Here is a 16,367-nt window from a genome sequence, read left to right on the forward strand (position 1 = left end):
AAGAGGTGTGTTATAACAGTTTTTTTTATGCATTTTTTTGCAATTTTCCGGTCACTAGCAGTGGTTCAAAACTTGGATATTAGCACACGAGGGTGGTTGGTGTTCAATTATGTTTTTCGTTTTGGTGTACGAAAGTATACGGAAATGTTATCAGGTCTCAAATTATTATTATTTTTTTCTTTATTATAACCATACCACATCTGACGCCATAGTTGCATGAAGAACCAAGTGCGCACGCGCAAACTCACAGACGACAGGTCGCCAATTGTTTGTATAAGGTATGTGGGTGATTATGAGGTGTCGTTAACCGCGGTACCATGGGTTCGGCTTCGTTCGAACTCTTTCTATTTCCTTCCTCCATGGGCACATAGAGGGTGGTAGCATATGACAAAGGTGCATTTGTTTGTGCTTACCAGCATGATCGGTGCGCTCTGCCTCCTTTTCTTTACCTGTAGTAGTAGGTCCACCTTCCTGAGCCAGCTGTAAAGATATACTTGGGACTGCTCGATGACTATGATTGGAACCACTTGATGTCTTCCTTAGTAAAGAGTGAGCTGCTTCACACACAAACAGCAAATTCTCATCAAATTAAATAACAACTTAAAGCCAAACTATACCTTTGTTTTTTAAACAGTTTGGTGGTTTTACATGTGGTAATCCTATATCAGAGTAGATATTATAAAATCAAATTAACCAAGACAATTTTGTTTCAAAAGGTGGCAGCGTTTTTTGAGATATCACTGAAAATCTGGGGTGGTCATCTCAACATAGAATAAACACAACCTGAAAAACAAATCTGGGGTGGTCATCTCAACATAGAATAAACACAACCTGAAAAACAAATCTGGGGTGGTCATCTCAACATAGAATAAACACAACCTGAAAAACAAATCTGGGGTGGTCATCTCAACATAGAATAAACACAACCTGAAAAACAAATCTGGGGTGGTCATCTCAACATAGAATAAACACAACCTGAAAAACAAATCTGGGGTGGTCATCTCAACATAGAATAAACACAACCTGAAAAACAAATCTGGGGTGGTCATCTCAACATAGAATAAACACAACCTGAAAAACAAATCTGGGGTGGTCATCTCAACATAGAATAAACACAACCTGAAAAACAAATCTGACAGTAACATTTCTCAGGTTCAATTTTTTAAAGATAACAATTGATATCGCTTTCCTTAAAGGCAGTGGACACTATTGGTAATTACTGAAAATAATTATAAGCATTAAACCTTACTTTGTTACGAGTAATAGAGAGCTGTTGATAGCATAAAACATTGTGAGAAACGGGCTCCCTCTGAAGTGACGTAGTTTTCGAGAAAGAAGTTATTTCCACGAATTTGATTTCTGGACCTCAGAATTAGATTTTGAGGTGTCTAAATCAAGCATCTGAAAGCACACAACTTCGTGTGACAAGGGTGTTTTTTCTTTCATTACTATCTTGAAACTTGGCGACCAATTGAGCTCAAATTTTCACAGGTTTGTTTTTTTATGCATATGTTGAGATAAACCAAGTGAGAAGACTGGTTTTTGACAACTACCAATAGGGTCCAGTGTCTTTAATCAAAATGATTTTCAAAATATTTGATCCTATCTTAAGCTGCTGTAGGCCTACATGTATGCGTGTACTTCTAGCCAAGTAAGTTTTGATTGTCATGGATTTTAAGAGTGATGAAGAAAACCTAATCCTCTCTGAATAAGACATGTAAGAGGTCAAATGTCAATCTCATCCATTTCTAAGCATTGATGTGTGTGTGCTGAATTCAAATAGACTTGGGCAATAGGTTTCTGGGGGATACAGTAGAGACCAATCCACAAACCAAGTTTGGGATTGATACATATTCCAAGTCCTTCATTTATCGCTTGGACAATGAACAAAGGAAACATTATTCCATTGTGTATAAATACCCTGTAACTTAGCGTGTGTAAGCGCACACCCATATCAGGACATGTCGTAAACAGCATGCCTCTTTGGTGGCTTAGCCAACCATAGGGCACAAGAGAAGTTCACACAGTTGCGTGAATATATACATACACAACAAAGACAGACACTCAAAAGAAAAGAAACAAAAACTACGAATGGTGGACACAAGGATAAGAATGTAATTTGGAGACATGAGGAAGCAGGCCCGAACTCTACTAGACAGTTAAAAGTTACCTTCAGTCTTAGCTACCGATACTGCATTCATTCCTTGCTCAGTTGTGTCCACACCATCTAGTGAGGGAACTCCATTGGTTGCCACTGAGTGACTACGTAAACTAATGTCAGACATACAGGATTGCATCTTCTTCATAAGAGACTCTCGTGTAGATAAAGAAGAATGACGGCGCTTATCTTTCTTTTCCTTATCCTTCCTTGGACCACTCCCTGTAATATCACACCATCAAAACATCACAACCAATAATGACAACCAATTCCTATAGCAATTTTAATAACAGACATGTTATCGCCCATGTCTGCCAAGTTTGACGCTCATGCATACTGTGCCACTTATCTTGTTCTTTAAACCATTTACGCTCCACAGAAAGTATACAGCCTATGCTGCCACATGTAGCGCTACAGAAAGTATACAGCCTATGCTGCCACATGTAGCGCTACAGAAAGTATACAGCCTATGCTGCCACATGTAGCGCTACAGAAAGTATACAGCCTATGCTGCCACATGTAGCGCTACAGAAAGTATACAGCCTATGCTGCCACATGTAGCGCTACAGAAAGTATACAGCCTATGCTGCCACATGTAGCGCTACAGAAAGTATACAGCCTATGCTGCCACATGTAGCGCTACAGAAAGTATACAGCCTATGCTGCCACATGTAGCGCTACAGAAAGTATACAGCCTATGCTGCCACATGTAGCGCTACAGAAAGTATACAGCCTATGCTGCCACATGTAGCGCTACAGAAAGTATACAGCCTATGCTGCCACATGTAGCGCTACAGGCTACATTTTAGCTCTTTTCACACAGCAAAAACAAAGCCAGGGTCCCTTGCTACAAAATTTACGAGCTAGATTGTCTATTTTTTATCACCATGCGTGACTGATTTTGTGAGCTTTCACACTGCGAAGAAAAACAAACATCAACCCTTGTGCGCCATGAGAGTGCACACATCACTGATAAACCCAATCCACAATTGATATTACCAGCCAAATAATATTAGTATGCTTTGCTATGCATTCTGCAGACGAAAAACGAGTCAAGTCAATGGCTATAAATACAATAACATGGTTCAGAATTGCTTATGAAGTTGTTGTTTAGTTGTTTCTTTGTTTCTTTGTAAATGAGGTTGAGACTGGAAGATAAATTTGTTATAACACACGCGCTCATGGAATATGTAAAAATATAGCGCGTCTGCGTCCCATATCCAATTCGGGCTTCGGCCTCGTTGGATAAGAGCTATGTGCTATGTTTTTCCGTATTCCACTCGCACTTGTGTGATAACTTATAATATTTGTTTACTTTCCTTGTCATAAAAATACACACAACAAACGTACGTCGTTTGGGAAGACCATGTGTGCCTGGTCTTGTCTCAAGGTGTTGGCTTTTTAATACAGCTTTTAGTAAAGTGCCTCTCTTGGTGCAATAGAACACTGACATTGAAGTACATGTATAACTGACATTGCATTAAACGATAAATTAACAAACGGCTTCAATCAAAGACCAACGCAGTGCATTTTACTGGGTCTGACCCCCGACTCACATGTCAAAAACGAATTGCAATTAAAGTGCTTCCCTGTGCCAGGTACATGCTGCATGATGATCTATTTCAGGCCTAATAAAAGAAGGAACAAAAACTTGGGCCGGCCATTCGTCCGTTGCATAGACGGGGAAAAACGGAGCCCACAAATAGAGAGCGAAATGGGAAAATGAAAATTTCCTTTTAAAAGCGGAAGTCTCACAGGCCCGAGTTAGATTCATTTTAAGACAAGTAAGCCATTATATTGATATTACATTTGTACTTCCCGAAATGTGATGTCACAATACAAATCCCTGTGGCGGTATTGACAACTTAATGTAGTTTTCTAATGAATCTTATAAATCTCTGTGCTTTGTAAAAATCAAGCCCAGGTAAGAAATGTCATGTACCTGTACAATGGGCCATATTACTCACCAGTTTCCATCTTACAAGCCCAGGTAAGAAATGTCATGTACCTGTACAATGGGCCATATTACTCACCAGTTTCCATCTTACAAGCCCAGGTAAGAAATGTCATGTACCTGTACAATGGGCCATATTACTCACCAGTTTCCATCTTACAAGCCCAGGTAAGAAATGTCATGTACCTGTACAATGGGCCATATTACTCACCAGTTTCCATCTTACAAGCCCAGGTAAGAAATGTCATGTACCTGTACAATGGGCCATATTACTCACCAGTTTCCATCTTACAAGCCCAGGTAAGAAATGTCATGTACCTGTACAATGGGCCATATTACTCACCAGTTTCCATCTTACAAGCCCAGGTAAGAAATGTCATGTACCTGTACAATGGGCCATATTACTCACCAGTTTCCATCTTACAAGCCCAGGTAAGAAATGTCATGTACCTGTACAATGGGCCATATTACTCACCAGTTTCCATCTTACAAGCCCAGGTAAGAAATGTCATGTACCTGTACAATGGGCCATATTACTCACCAGTTTCCATCTTACAAGCCCAGGTAAGAAATGTCATGTACCTGTACAATGGGCCATATTACTCACCAGTTTCCATCTTACAAGCCCAGGTAAGAAATGTCATGTACCTGTACAATGGGCCATATTACTCACCAGTTTCCATCTTACAAGCCCAGGTAAGAAATGTCATGTACCTGTACAATGGGCCATATTACTCACCAGTTTCCATCTTACAAGCCCAGGTAAGAAATGTCATGTACCTGTACAATGGGCCATATTACTCACCAGTTTCCATCTTACAAGCCCAGGTAAGAAATGTCATGTACCTGTACAATGGGCCATATTACTCACCAGTTTCCATCTTACAAGCCCAGGTAAGAAATGTCATGTACCTGTACAATGGGCCATATTACTCACCAGTTTCCATCTTACAAGCCCAGGTAAGAAATGTCATGTACCTGTACAATGGGCCATATTACTCACCAGTTTCCATCTTACAAGCCCAGGTAAGAAATGTCATGTACCTGTACAATGGGCCATATTACTCACCAGTTTCCATCTTACAAGCCCAGGTAAGAAATGTCATGTACCTGTACAATGGGCCATATTACTCACCAGTTTCCATCTTACAAGCCCAGGTAAGAAATGTCATGTACCTGTACAATGGGCCATATTACTCACCAGTTTCCATCTTATATGGTGGTCTAGGTAGGAATCCCCATAAGCTATCACCAGCCCCTGCTGGTCCATCCTGTAAGTCAAGTAACTGTAACAGCATAGCTTCTTCATCTCTTAATGTCTGTAGTATCTCTTCCCCACGTTGTCCCTCTAGACCACTCAGACCACTATCATTAATGACTTCAGTAGAGCTAGCTCCAGCTACATCCTGTGCAGCAATATCTAACAACCCTTCCTCTAGAGTGCTTGATTCTAATCCACTGTTGTGCTCCACATCATTCTCCAGGGACATAGTCTCTTCATCAATGTCATTTTCTTCCAGACTACTTACTTCCTCTGACTGAGCTTCATCATCTGTCGATGCAGATGAGGAGGATCCACAGATACTGATCTCACACTCAGACAGCTTCTGGTTAAAAACACAAATTCAAGGTAAGATTAGGCAAAACTTCACAGCCAACCGCTATTTCCAATAGAGACCAGATGATGGATAGTGGCTCTTAAAAATATATGTACATGTACTTGTTGAATATGCATTCCAGGCTAAGGCTGTAATAAGGGACTACGCTTTGCACTGTGCCAAACCTGATATGTGTAATACGTGGCACTCACAAAACTCTACCAGCTTTCAGTACGATAGTCAAATTGAATCAATTCCTTTCTGGAACTAGGAAATCCTAAATTTTAAAACTTAAATTGCAACAGGAATTTTTGTAGATTAGTTTATTTTAACAGGAACAACAAACACAACTGCCAAACACTTACATGTACATCTTTCATTGACTTTTTGCATTTTATTTGATGAGGTGATCATAAAAATGCTATTGTTTAAACTAAATTGTGAAATGTGACAGTTGCCCATGCTAAAAATAATATTAAGATACAATATCAGTGCATGGCAATCAAATCATAAACTAACTCATTATTATTAAGCAATGTTTGATACACTTACATCATCTTCATTTCCAGGCAAATTGACATCGTCTCTCCGTATTGGGGAATCTCTGTCAGTTGCTATAGCAACAGATGCATGAACTGATCTGAATCTGGCTGATGATTGGTCAGAGCGGTTATCTCCTCTGTCATTATCTGATAATCAATAATTAGATAATCAATATAAACAGGGGAATCCGAGATTGACAAGTGTCTGTTGTATACCATTGGAGTTGATGTGCTATATAAGAACTCAATCAATTACAATCAACAGACCACAATTTGAGCAAGTTTAACAACTATCCGTGGTTCAGTATATATCTAGACCCCGATATCGGAAAGTATGGCTGGTTTAAAACAATCAACAATTTAAGAATCCTGAATTATGCTAGACACTAGCCTTTAACTATTCAGGTTTTGTGTGCAAACCAGCAACCTTAAATAATCCATTTCCAAGCATGCACCTTTATGTATGCATTCAGTGTAATCACCCAATAAAACCAAATCAACTGCTAATACCTATAATATGGAATATACAAAATGATTATCAAATGCTAATGAATAATTGTCTGTTCGTATTTTTGGACCTGTGGTCCAACAGCAGCGTACTATCACAGCAGGATCGAAGACCGGACCGACCAGAAACATGAAGTTGGACACAGCGATGAAGGTATTGTGGAGCTGTGTGATGGAGACATTTAAAGGCAGTGGACACTATTGGTAATTACTCAAAATAATTATTGGCATAAAACCTTACTTGATAACGAGTAATGGGGAGAGATTGATGGTATAAAACATTGCGAGAAACAGCTCCCTCTGTAGTGACCTAGTTTTGGAGAAAGAAGTAATTTTCCACGAATTTGATTTCGAGACCTCAAGTTCTCGAAATCAAGCATCTGAAAGCACACAACTTCGTGTGACAAGGGTGTTTTTTTCTTTGACAGTTATCTCGCAACTCCGACGACCGATCAAGCTCAAATTTTCACAGGTTTCTTATTTTATGCATATGTTGAGATACACCAAGGGAGAAGACTACTCTTGGACAATTACCAATAGTGTACACTGTCTTTAAAGATGAGAAGTGCGACCTTAAATCAAATTCTTTGCCGGACAGGAAGAAAATGAAGTTGGGCAAGTAGCAGAGCCGCCAATTCACATCTATCAGCGGGAAATAAAAGGCGTGCACGGTTTTGCGGTCGCTGGAGTTTTCCCAGGTTGGATTCAGTGATTCCGAAGAGACGGGAATTGCCATGAGGAATGTTCATAGTTTGCTGGCTTCTGCTAATTTTCCTTGCCACTGTAAAGTTTGTTTAAAAATGTACATGTAGGCTTTCAGAATAGCTTACATAATGCACTTTTAAATTTACATATTATTGTCTAAGGTCGCAACAACTCTATTTTTTAAATTCACAGAGATCAGAATGAGAAATGTTTTTTTGTTCTGATCACTCAAATTAACTGAGTCATCAGTAAGTTGCGTGATAACATTTTGTACCCATTAGTGTGCGCTATCACCGTACCACAGCACCTTATTGGAAGGAGGTTGATCTACCTCGAAATCCTGGATGCTACAGGAACGCTTTTGAATCATTTTTGATTATGTTTGCAAACATGGATTGAAAAGTGGCCGATACTTTTGTCTTTATTCTCTTTCCAAGTTGTGAGTATGATTTACCAATCATAAGGAATGTAAATGATGTCAACCTAATTGAAAATTTTTTTTTTTAATTTGAAACATTTTTTTGATCGACCTTGCAAGATCTGATCCTGCAATAAAGTGGGATAAAAAAGGAGGATCTGATCGCTCTTGCGTTTACAAGCTGATGATTGCCCTCCTGATCAAGTGTAAACCCAAATGAAAGAGCTTATAGATTAGTCAGGCAGCTTAGCGAATGGATGTGGACGTTCCGGACAAAAGCACAAAATTTTTTCCACGTGGTCCTTATTACCTAAGCTTTGCATTTTTGATAGGAACCATCTCACCAAGACGTATTATGGCGGCCATCTTGGATTTCCAAGATGGCCGCCATTTAAAAACCTGTTTTTGCCAGTATCTCACCTCCCGAGTCACCTAGGATCACAATTATGGTGTCTAGATATACATTTCCATGGTCAAGGAATACATCTTCACCACTTAGAAAAGCAAAAGTGCTTTATTTCTTTGTCATGGCGGCCATCTTGGATTTTGAAGACGGTCACCATATGAAAAACCCATATTTGCCGGTATCTCGCCTCCAAAGTCACATAGAATAAAAAATATTGTGTCCAAATATATATTTCCATGGTCAATGGATCCAACTGTACCACTCAGAAGAGCAGCAGTGCCTTCTTTCTTTTATATTACGGCCATCTTGGGTTTTCAAGATGGCCGCCGTATGAAGGAAACACATATTTTATCAATATCTCACCTTCTTAATCACTTATAATCACAATTATGGTGACCAAATATATGTTTTCACGGTCAAGGAATCTAATTGAACCACTCAGAAGAGCAGCAGTGCCTTCTTTGTTTTAAAGTAGCCATCTTGGGTTTTCAAGATCTAACCTTGTAAGCCACGTCTGATACATACATTTGCATGGCTAATGCATACATCTTTTTTATGGCGGCCATCTTGGAGTTTTAAGGTTGAATGAAAGTCCACACAGGAATGAAAAATTGACTGTCGTCATCGAGACTCACTCACTCAGTCGACCCAAGTTGTCGCATGCAGCATGTTTGATTCAGGCTCTATGTCTGACACGCCACACAACTCTATCCTGCATACAGCTGATTAGCTCCTCCTTGTTGACTACTCCTGCGTCTTCAATCAAGGTCTTTAGGATGGTCTTGTTGGGTCTTCCGGGGCCGCACCTGCCGTGAGTGGGCTCCCACACGATGCCTTTATTGGCTGGTAGCTCTGGGTGCCGTAGACAGTGACCAGCTCCAGGTTGGTGATGTGATCCTCCAGGAGACATTCTGTGCCATCCGTAGCATCGTGGTGTAGCAGACATTGGTGGATTTGGTCATCGCCTTGTTGAGAGTCCAAGACTCACACCCATACAGCAGGATGGTTTCTATTGCAGCATGAAAGAATCTCAGCTTTAAACCTTTGGGGAGCTGAGATGTCCAGATCTTCTTCATGTCATGGAGGGCTTTCCATGAAAGCGCCTTATGGACTTTATGTCTTTCTCTGTGCTCTGCATCCTGGAGCCGAGGTACTTGAAGTCGTCCACCTCCTTAAGTGATGAACCTCCGAAGGTCATTAGCGGAGCATGATCCCCAATGTTGTACACATATACTCCGTCTTCTTGACATTGAGATTGAGACCAACCTTCTCACACTCCGAATCAAATCTGCTGAGTAGCTCTTGATGAGCCTCTATGATGTTGTCAGACAGTAGGGCTATAGCATCTGCGAAGTCTAGGTCAGAGAGGGTCACTGGGCTGATTCTTCTAGACTTTCTTGGGGTGATGGCGAAGCCTAGATCCTCGTGTTCTTTGAGGGCTTGTCTCAGGGCGTACAATAATAAATAAAAATGGAGCCAGCATGTCGCCTTGCAGAACTCCAGCCAATATTTCGAACGAGAGTCCATCCTCAATCATTGGAATGTGGTTTATATTGATATCATTGGAATGTGTGCGTTTTTTCACTCTGCTGTCACTCCAATCTTTTAGGCAACTCGTGTTGCATGCTGCAACAACTTACAATTTGGGGATCTCCATTGCCTGTCTTCTGACTCAACCCCTTTTTGTTCCATTTACATGTTTAAGGTCACTAGACTTATCATACTGTACAATAAGTAGTTTAAGTGTGAGGAGAGTTTTGGCATGGAAGGCACTTTATGGCATGAGGCGAGTGAGGTCTCAATTAATGGTTTCTGTCAAGATCAGGGAACGAAGTAATGAGGCAAGCTGGCCTCTGTGTCAGACATCCAGAGCTAGCTAGTTCTTTGGGAACCCATCGATGGAAACAGGAGAAAGGGGCCGGAAGAGGAGACTAACGTCATTCGTAGATCAGCTGGAGAAGGACATAGCAAAGAACATCTGAGTTAAGGACGCTGATGCTGGACCGGGATGCGTGGAAGGCGATCATGAGAGTCCTCGAGAAGGCGTTGGTTGAGGACAGCCTCTTGCTCAGCTACTGCGTAGTTGTATGTTCAAAATATTGAGCCTCAACCATATTTCCGGGACAGGATGGAGTTACAAGACGGGTTAAGGCACATGTCCCATGCTGATATATTGCCTTTGGCATGGAATGCAGATGTGGTTAAACATCCCATTAAACTGTAGGGAAGGCAGTATTTTGTGCTACTTATAGCCCTTTGCAGATGGCACTGGTGTGATGAAGTATAAATCCTTTGCCAGAACCCACATTTAGCCTAAATGTTCACATTCTTGGCAAGTAATCAGGTGATAGATCACAAATTAATATAGTGTGCCTCTAGCACTGTAAGCAGTGATTTTGAAAGGGCTTTTGATAAGTGGACCAGCAACATCTAACCTAGTGTGACCAGACCTGGCCAAGATCAGACATCATCTTACCTGGTGTGGCCAGACTTGGCCCAGATCTAGCATCATCTAACCTAGTGTGTGGCCAGACCTGGCACAGATCAGACAACATCTCACCTTGTGTTGCCAGACCTAGCCAAGATCTACATAATACCTAGTGAGGCCAGACTTGGCCCAGATCTAGCATCATCTAACCTGTGTTGCCAGACCTTGCCAAAATCAGACATCATCTGACCTGGTGTGGCCGGACCTGGCCCAGATCAGACATCATCTAACCTGGTTGTGGCCAGACCTGGCCAAGTTCTAACATCATCCAACCTTGTGTGGTCAGACCTGGCCCAGATCTACTATTATCTGACCCAGACAATGCCATCATATCACCTGCCACGTCTGGACCAGATCTGGCCAGCGAACATGGTTGCTGGGAAGAGAGAATACTGGTCTTTGACAATTATCAATGATGTCCAGTGTCTTTAACAGCCCCAGGTGGCACAAGGGTAGATATGTCTGACAACTGGTGATTGTTCGTGTAATTAAGTCACAGGCAGTTTCATTTCATTTTGCTGTTCTCTCAAATAAATTGAAACATGCTGATTACAGTGCAGTTGTACTAGGTGGAGTATGACCCAAGTTGTCAACTACAGGCATGAGAATCTTCCGGTTTAAACCGGAATTTCGTTTTTTTTCCTTTCAAAATTGTGGTCTCCGAGTTCGATGTGAATTTGCTATAAAATTCGGGGGGTAGGTTTTTGGGGGTATACATTTGGATTTCTCTAATCCCTCTTCTCTAGTCAGACAATGTAAGTTTACCTTTGTAATTGTTATTATCGCGGATCCCCACACGTCGTTCATGAAATACCGGCACCTAAACAATAAATTGCCGTCCAGCAGCTGGCAGCAGCAGCGACAGATGTATAAACTTGCCTCATTCCTTGCTTCGTTTATAGTGGTACGGTTCAATAATGTTTGCGTGTAATGCGCTTGCTGGTGCAGCAAAGATAACACGTGTGGAGACTTTTGAAAGTCTACTGAAAAAACAATGCACGTGTTTGCACCATGTGTACTGTGTATATTGTGTACGTGCAGGTTTGCACACGAACCAATGAGCGGCGCGGCACGAATCTGAGATCGCCGGCAGGCCATGGTAAACTGGTACCTGGGGTGCGTTCCACTCGCGCAAACGTTGCCAACAGTTGCGCACGTTCGCCAACAGTTTCAAGTGGAACGAGTTGTTCGCCGCCACCGTTGGCGAACGTTGGCAACTTTAGGCGAACATACTTCGGAGGTGTTGGCGAGTGATTTTTAAAATGGCGGACAAGCATACGGTATTATTTCTTTGTCACAAACATAATTACATTGTATTTTTGGTGGATGATAATGCAGATTTGGAATAACAAAGTTAATTAGTTGATGTAATGATGTCAAAAAGAGGACTATTGCAGCAAAAACGAAGTTTAAAAAAAACCTACGTATGGTGCGCGCCATCTTCATTTCAGGGCGCCGCCATATTGACATCGCGTTTACGCACCAATCGTTCAAACGATAAAAAAACGTTTGCGCGAACAGTTGCGAGTCGTTTGCGCGAGTGGAACGCACCCCTGTTATTGCCTCACAACCAGCGAAAGATATATTGGGAACCAGCGAACACACTGTACGTCCGGACGACGTGCTTTCTTCATTGGTTCTATTTCTATGTTGGGGTCTAATCTCAACCTCGTTCCAGTTATACCCTATGCTGAATAACAACCTCTTTCACAAAAACACATCGCTCTCGCCAAATATATAGGCCTATATATATTTTAAAATGTGCGTCGCCGACGGATCGTTAAAATCACAAACATTTAATTGCAAAAGAATTTCTTTTACACAACCCAATTTCAAATCAAGAACCTATAAAAATGGTTTTTGGTGAGAAAAAAAAGCATTTTCAAGGGCAGAAATAAGGGATAAGATCGTCAAAAAAAATAAAAATATTATTACTATTATTTTTTCCCCCTTTCTTTTTCCGGAATTGTAACAAAATCGCAGGCGAACCCAAAATTGTTTGAGCTTTACATTCCTTATTTTCCCTTAAACCTATTATAAAAAAAAAAAAAAAAGGAAAAATCACACAAAAGTAGCTCACTTCTACCTGGAAAAATAGGTGTCAGAAATGCATCAGAGACCACCACAGAGCTTCTAATTACCCAGAGCTCCCAGGGCCCTGAAGCGGGCCCTGGACCCCGGCCATAAGGGACTTCGCGCTGCGCGCTCATATTGTGTGCTTCGCACACAAAAATGATGGAATATTGACATTTCCAATCAACTGAATTTTTTCCTGCAACTAGCAAATTTGTGATCCTGATCAACGAACGAAGAAGGTGAGATATTAAATGGGTTTATACTTGGCAGCCATCTTGAAAGTGATCGATGGCCTCAGAATAAAATGAAAAACGCCCCTGCTTGTCTAAGTGGTACAGTTGCATTCCTTGACAATAACAATAATATAAGAAGCCATTATTGTGACTCTAAGTGACTTGGAAGGTGAGATATTGGCAAATACATTTTTGTCTGCTGATGGCGGCCATCTTGAAAACCCTACATAAAAGAAAGAAAGCACTGCTGCTCTTCTAAATGGTACAGCTGGACTCCTTGACCATGAAAATGTATATTATTTTGTCACCATAATTGTAATTGTGATTATAAGTGATTTAGAAGGTACGATATTGATAAAATATATGTTTTCTTCATATGGCGGTCATCTTGAAAACCCAAGATGGCCGCTATCTAAAACAAAGAAGACACTGCTACTCTTCTGAGTGGTACAATTAGATTCCTTGACCATGAAAATGTATATTTGGTCACCATAATTGTAATTGTAAATGATTTAGACGGTGAGATATTGATAAAACATGTGTTTTCTTCATATGGCGGCCATCTTGAAAACCTAAGATGGCCGTAATATAAAAGAAAGAAGGCACTGCTGCTCTTCTGAGTGGTACAGTTGGATCCATTGACCATGGAACTATATATTTGATCACACTATTTGTGATTCTATGTGACTTTGGAGGCGAGATACCGGCAAATATGGGTTTTTCATATGGTGACCGTCTTAAAAATCCAAGATGGCCGCCATGACAAAGAAATAAAGCACTTTTGCTTTTCTAAGTGGTGAATATGTATTCCTTGACCATGGAAATGTATATCTAGACACCATAATTGTGATCCTAGGTGACTCAGGAGGTGAGATACTGGCAAAAACAGGTTTTTAAATGGCGGCCATCTTGAAAATCCAAGATGGCCGCCATAATACGTCTTGGTGAGGTGGTTCCTATCAAAAATGCAAAGCTTAGGTATTAAGGAACACGTGGACAAAATTTTGTGCTTTTGTCCGGAACGTCCACATCCATCTCAAATATGGTCATAGATATGAAACCAACAGAAATCCACATTACAATATATATATAACAGAATTTTTCCTCTCTTTTATAACATAAACCTGTCACGTGTTCTCAATCAGTGAAACAAATTTTGTGAGGAAAAACAAAATCATGGACAAACTAAAATGGGTCCATTCGTTATGTCATAATTGCATTTAAACAAGATGAACTGCATAAAAACATTACCTGGTGACTTGCCGCTCTTTGCTTGGTGTCTGGACAACTCTATTGCTAATCTCTGTACACCAAAATAAAGAACAAATAATGGTAATGATAAACAAATTAATATAATTATTAATAGATGTTAAATTTGCATCGGGATAAAGAATATTATTTATTTATTTTTTACCCATACACAGATACATCGGTGTATAGGAAATAAAAAACAAAAATGATGTGTATGTGTATATGGGTAAAAACCAAAAATTAATATTCTTTATCCCTGATGCAAATTTAACATCTATTAACATTTATATAACACCCAAGCAGATCCTTGCCATTTGATTGGAGGATTGTCCGTCACGTGATTAGGGCCACTGATTTTCCGCGATCGCGGAAAACGGACGGAATTCGCGGAATCCGCCCTTTGAAACGGAAAACGGGATTTCAGAAAATTTGATTTTTTTTTTTTTCTTGACGCCAAAACTGTTGAAATTGCATTCTTTATTAAGATTCTTTTTGTTAAACTAAAAAGGCATCAGAAATCAGACCATTAAAAAGTACGAGATCGTAACCGTGGATCATTCTGTTCTACTTCACACCATCCTCAATGTTTACACACATGATGTACACACGTTGTTAACATGGTTAAGCGAAGGGCATTATTCGCGGCACGTTTCAAACATTTTTTGTTCACCCAAATTGCATTTTCTCCCTCTCTTTTACCAACAATAATACACAAACTAGCTTACCTATGATCTATAAGAACACATACAATGTTTTTTTCATCTCGGAAAGGTCTAAAATAAAACCGTAAACTGTCAACATTCTGTCGCCAAAGCGAAAACAAAATGGCTGACATTTTGTTTGTGGATGGAGAATGGTCACGTCCATAGACTTGTTCCCAAGTCTTTGATCATGCTGAAACAGCGCCCTCTTGTGGATACACTCCTGTCATTAGCCTACAATGTGGCTGATGCAGAGAATCAACTGCAGTTTTAGACTTGGAATCAAGTCTATCACATCATGTGCATTGATACTGCAGTCACAGTGCAACCTTTTTAGAACAGCAGTATACAAAATAATCCATAATTATAAAAAAAGTATTTTTTTGAACTTTTGTCAGTTCAAATGAACATTTTACGAAGTCAACAGTGCAACTTATCTCAAATTGATTTTTATAAGTGTGTCCCTGGGTATTAAACAACCTTTTATCTAATTAAAAAAACATGAAACGGAATTTTTTGTGCCTGAAACGGAATTCATGTTTTTGCCAAACGGAATTTGCACTTTTCTGAAACGGAAAATCAGTGGCCCTACGTGATAGCAAATAAAAGTACCATTGCACGCTGAGTCACTCGCCGTGCTTTTTCGTTCCATCCGAAAAGTACCATTGCACGCTGCCAGCGTGCAATGGTACTTTTCGGATGGAATGAAAAAGCTGAGTAAAAACATCACTGCGTGCGCGTGTCTTTGGTAACGCAGCAGGTGTTACTGCAAGAAGGCATGGCATAGTAAAATTACTAGCATTCGGCTTCTACAGTTGAAATTGTTTGTTTTGAAAGTTGTTTCTTTCAATCAAAATGACAAAGTTCTACTTGGATGTTATATAAAACAAATAATGAATGTTTTTCATTCGTGCAATGGTGCGAATATGTTCATTCGTTGAAAGCTGGAATGTTCCATTCAACTCGGCTCCGCCTCGTTGAATAGAACATTCCATCTTTCAACTCATGAACATATTCGCACCATTGCACTCATAAACATTCATTATGTGTATACTATTAGATGTTCTTGATATTCTTTCTACAATAAACAAATCATAGACAAGGAATACTCGTCCACCCACTCTGAAAATTTAAAACCCCTTCTAAACAGCTTGGGTGATTCCATGTAGACACCAGCCTTGTCTGCCATATTAATTTGCAAAGCTTCCAACAGTAAATCCATATTGGACTCCAATATAAAATCATGGAGCGTCAAGGCAGTTATACATGGCAAAATAATGGATGACACATGACTGAGTTCCACGAATAAGATGAGAAGGATCTATGTACA

General features: G+C 40.2%; 1 protein-coding gene across 1 annotated transcript in view; it reads right to left on the minus strand.

Annotated features, from left to right (window-relative positions):
• The window catches only part of LOC117289909 (E3 ubiquitin-protein ligase TRIM37-like), a 59,102-nt gene that overhangs the window by 15,709 nt on the left and 27,026 nt on the right, over positions 1-16,367 (minus strand). Inside the window, exons 15-19 of the mRNA XM_033771111.1 lie at positions 14,337-14,388; positions 6,263-6,399; positions 5,314-5,719; positions 2,171-2,380; positions 414-557 (exon numbers count right to left, since the gene is read on the minus strand). Of these exons, the coding sequence (XP_033627002.1) occupies positions 414-557; positions 2,171-2,380; positions 5,314-5,719; positions 6,263-6,399; positions 14,337-14,388 (949 nt within the window). The remainder of the gene's footprint in view (positions 1-413; positions 558-2,170; positions 2,381-5,313; positions 5,720-6,262; positions 6,400-14,336; positions 14,389-16,367) is intronic.

The sequence above is a fragment of the Asterias rubens genome, chromosome 5, assembly GCF_902459465.1.
Source record: "Asterias rubens chromosome 5, eAstRub1.3, whole genome shotgun sequence".
Lineage (NCBI taxonomy): Eukaryota > Metazoa > Echinodermata > Asteroidea > Forcipulatida > Asteriidae > Asterias > Asterias rubens.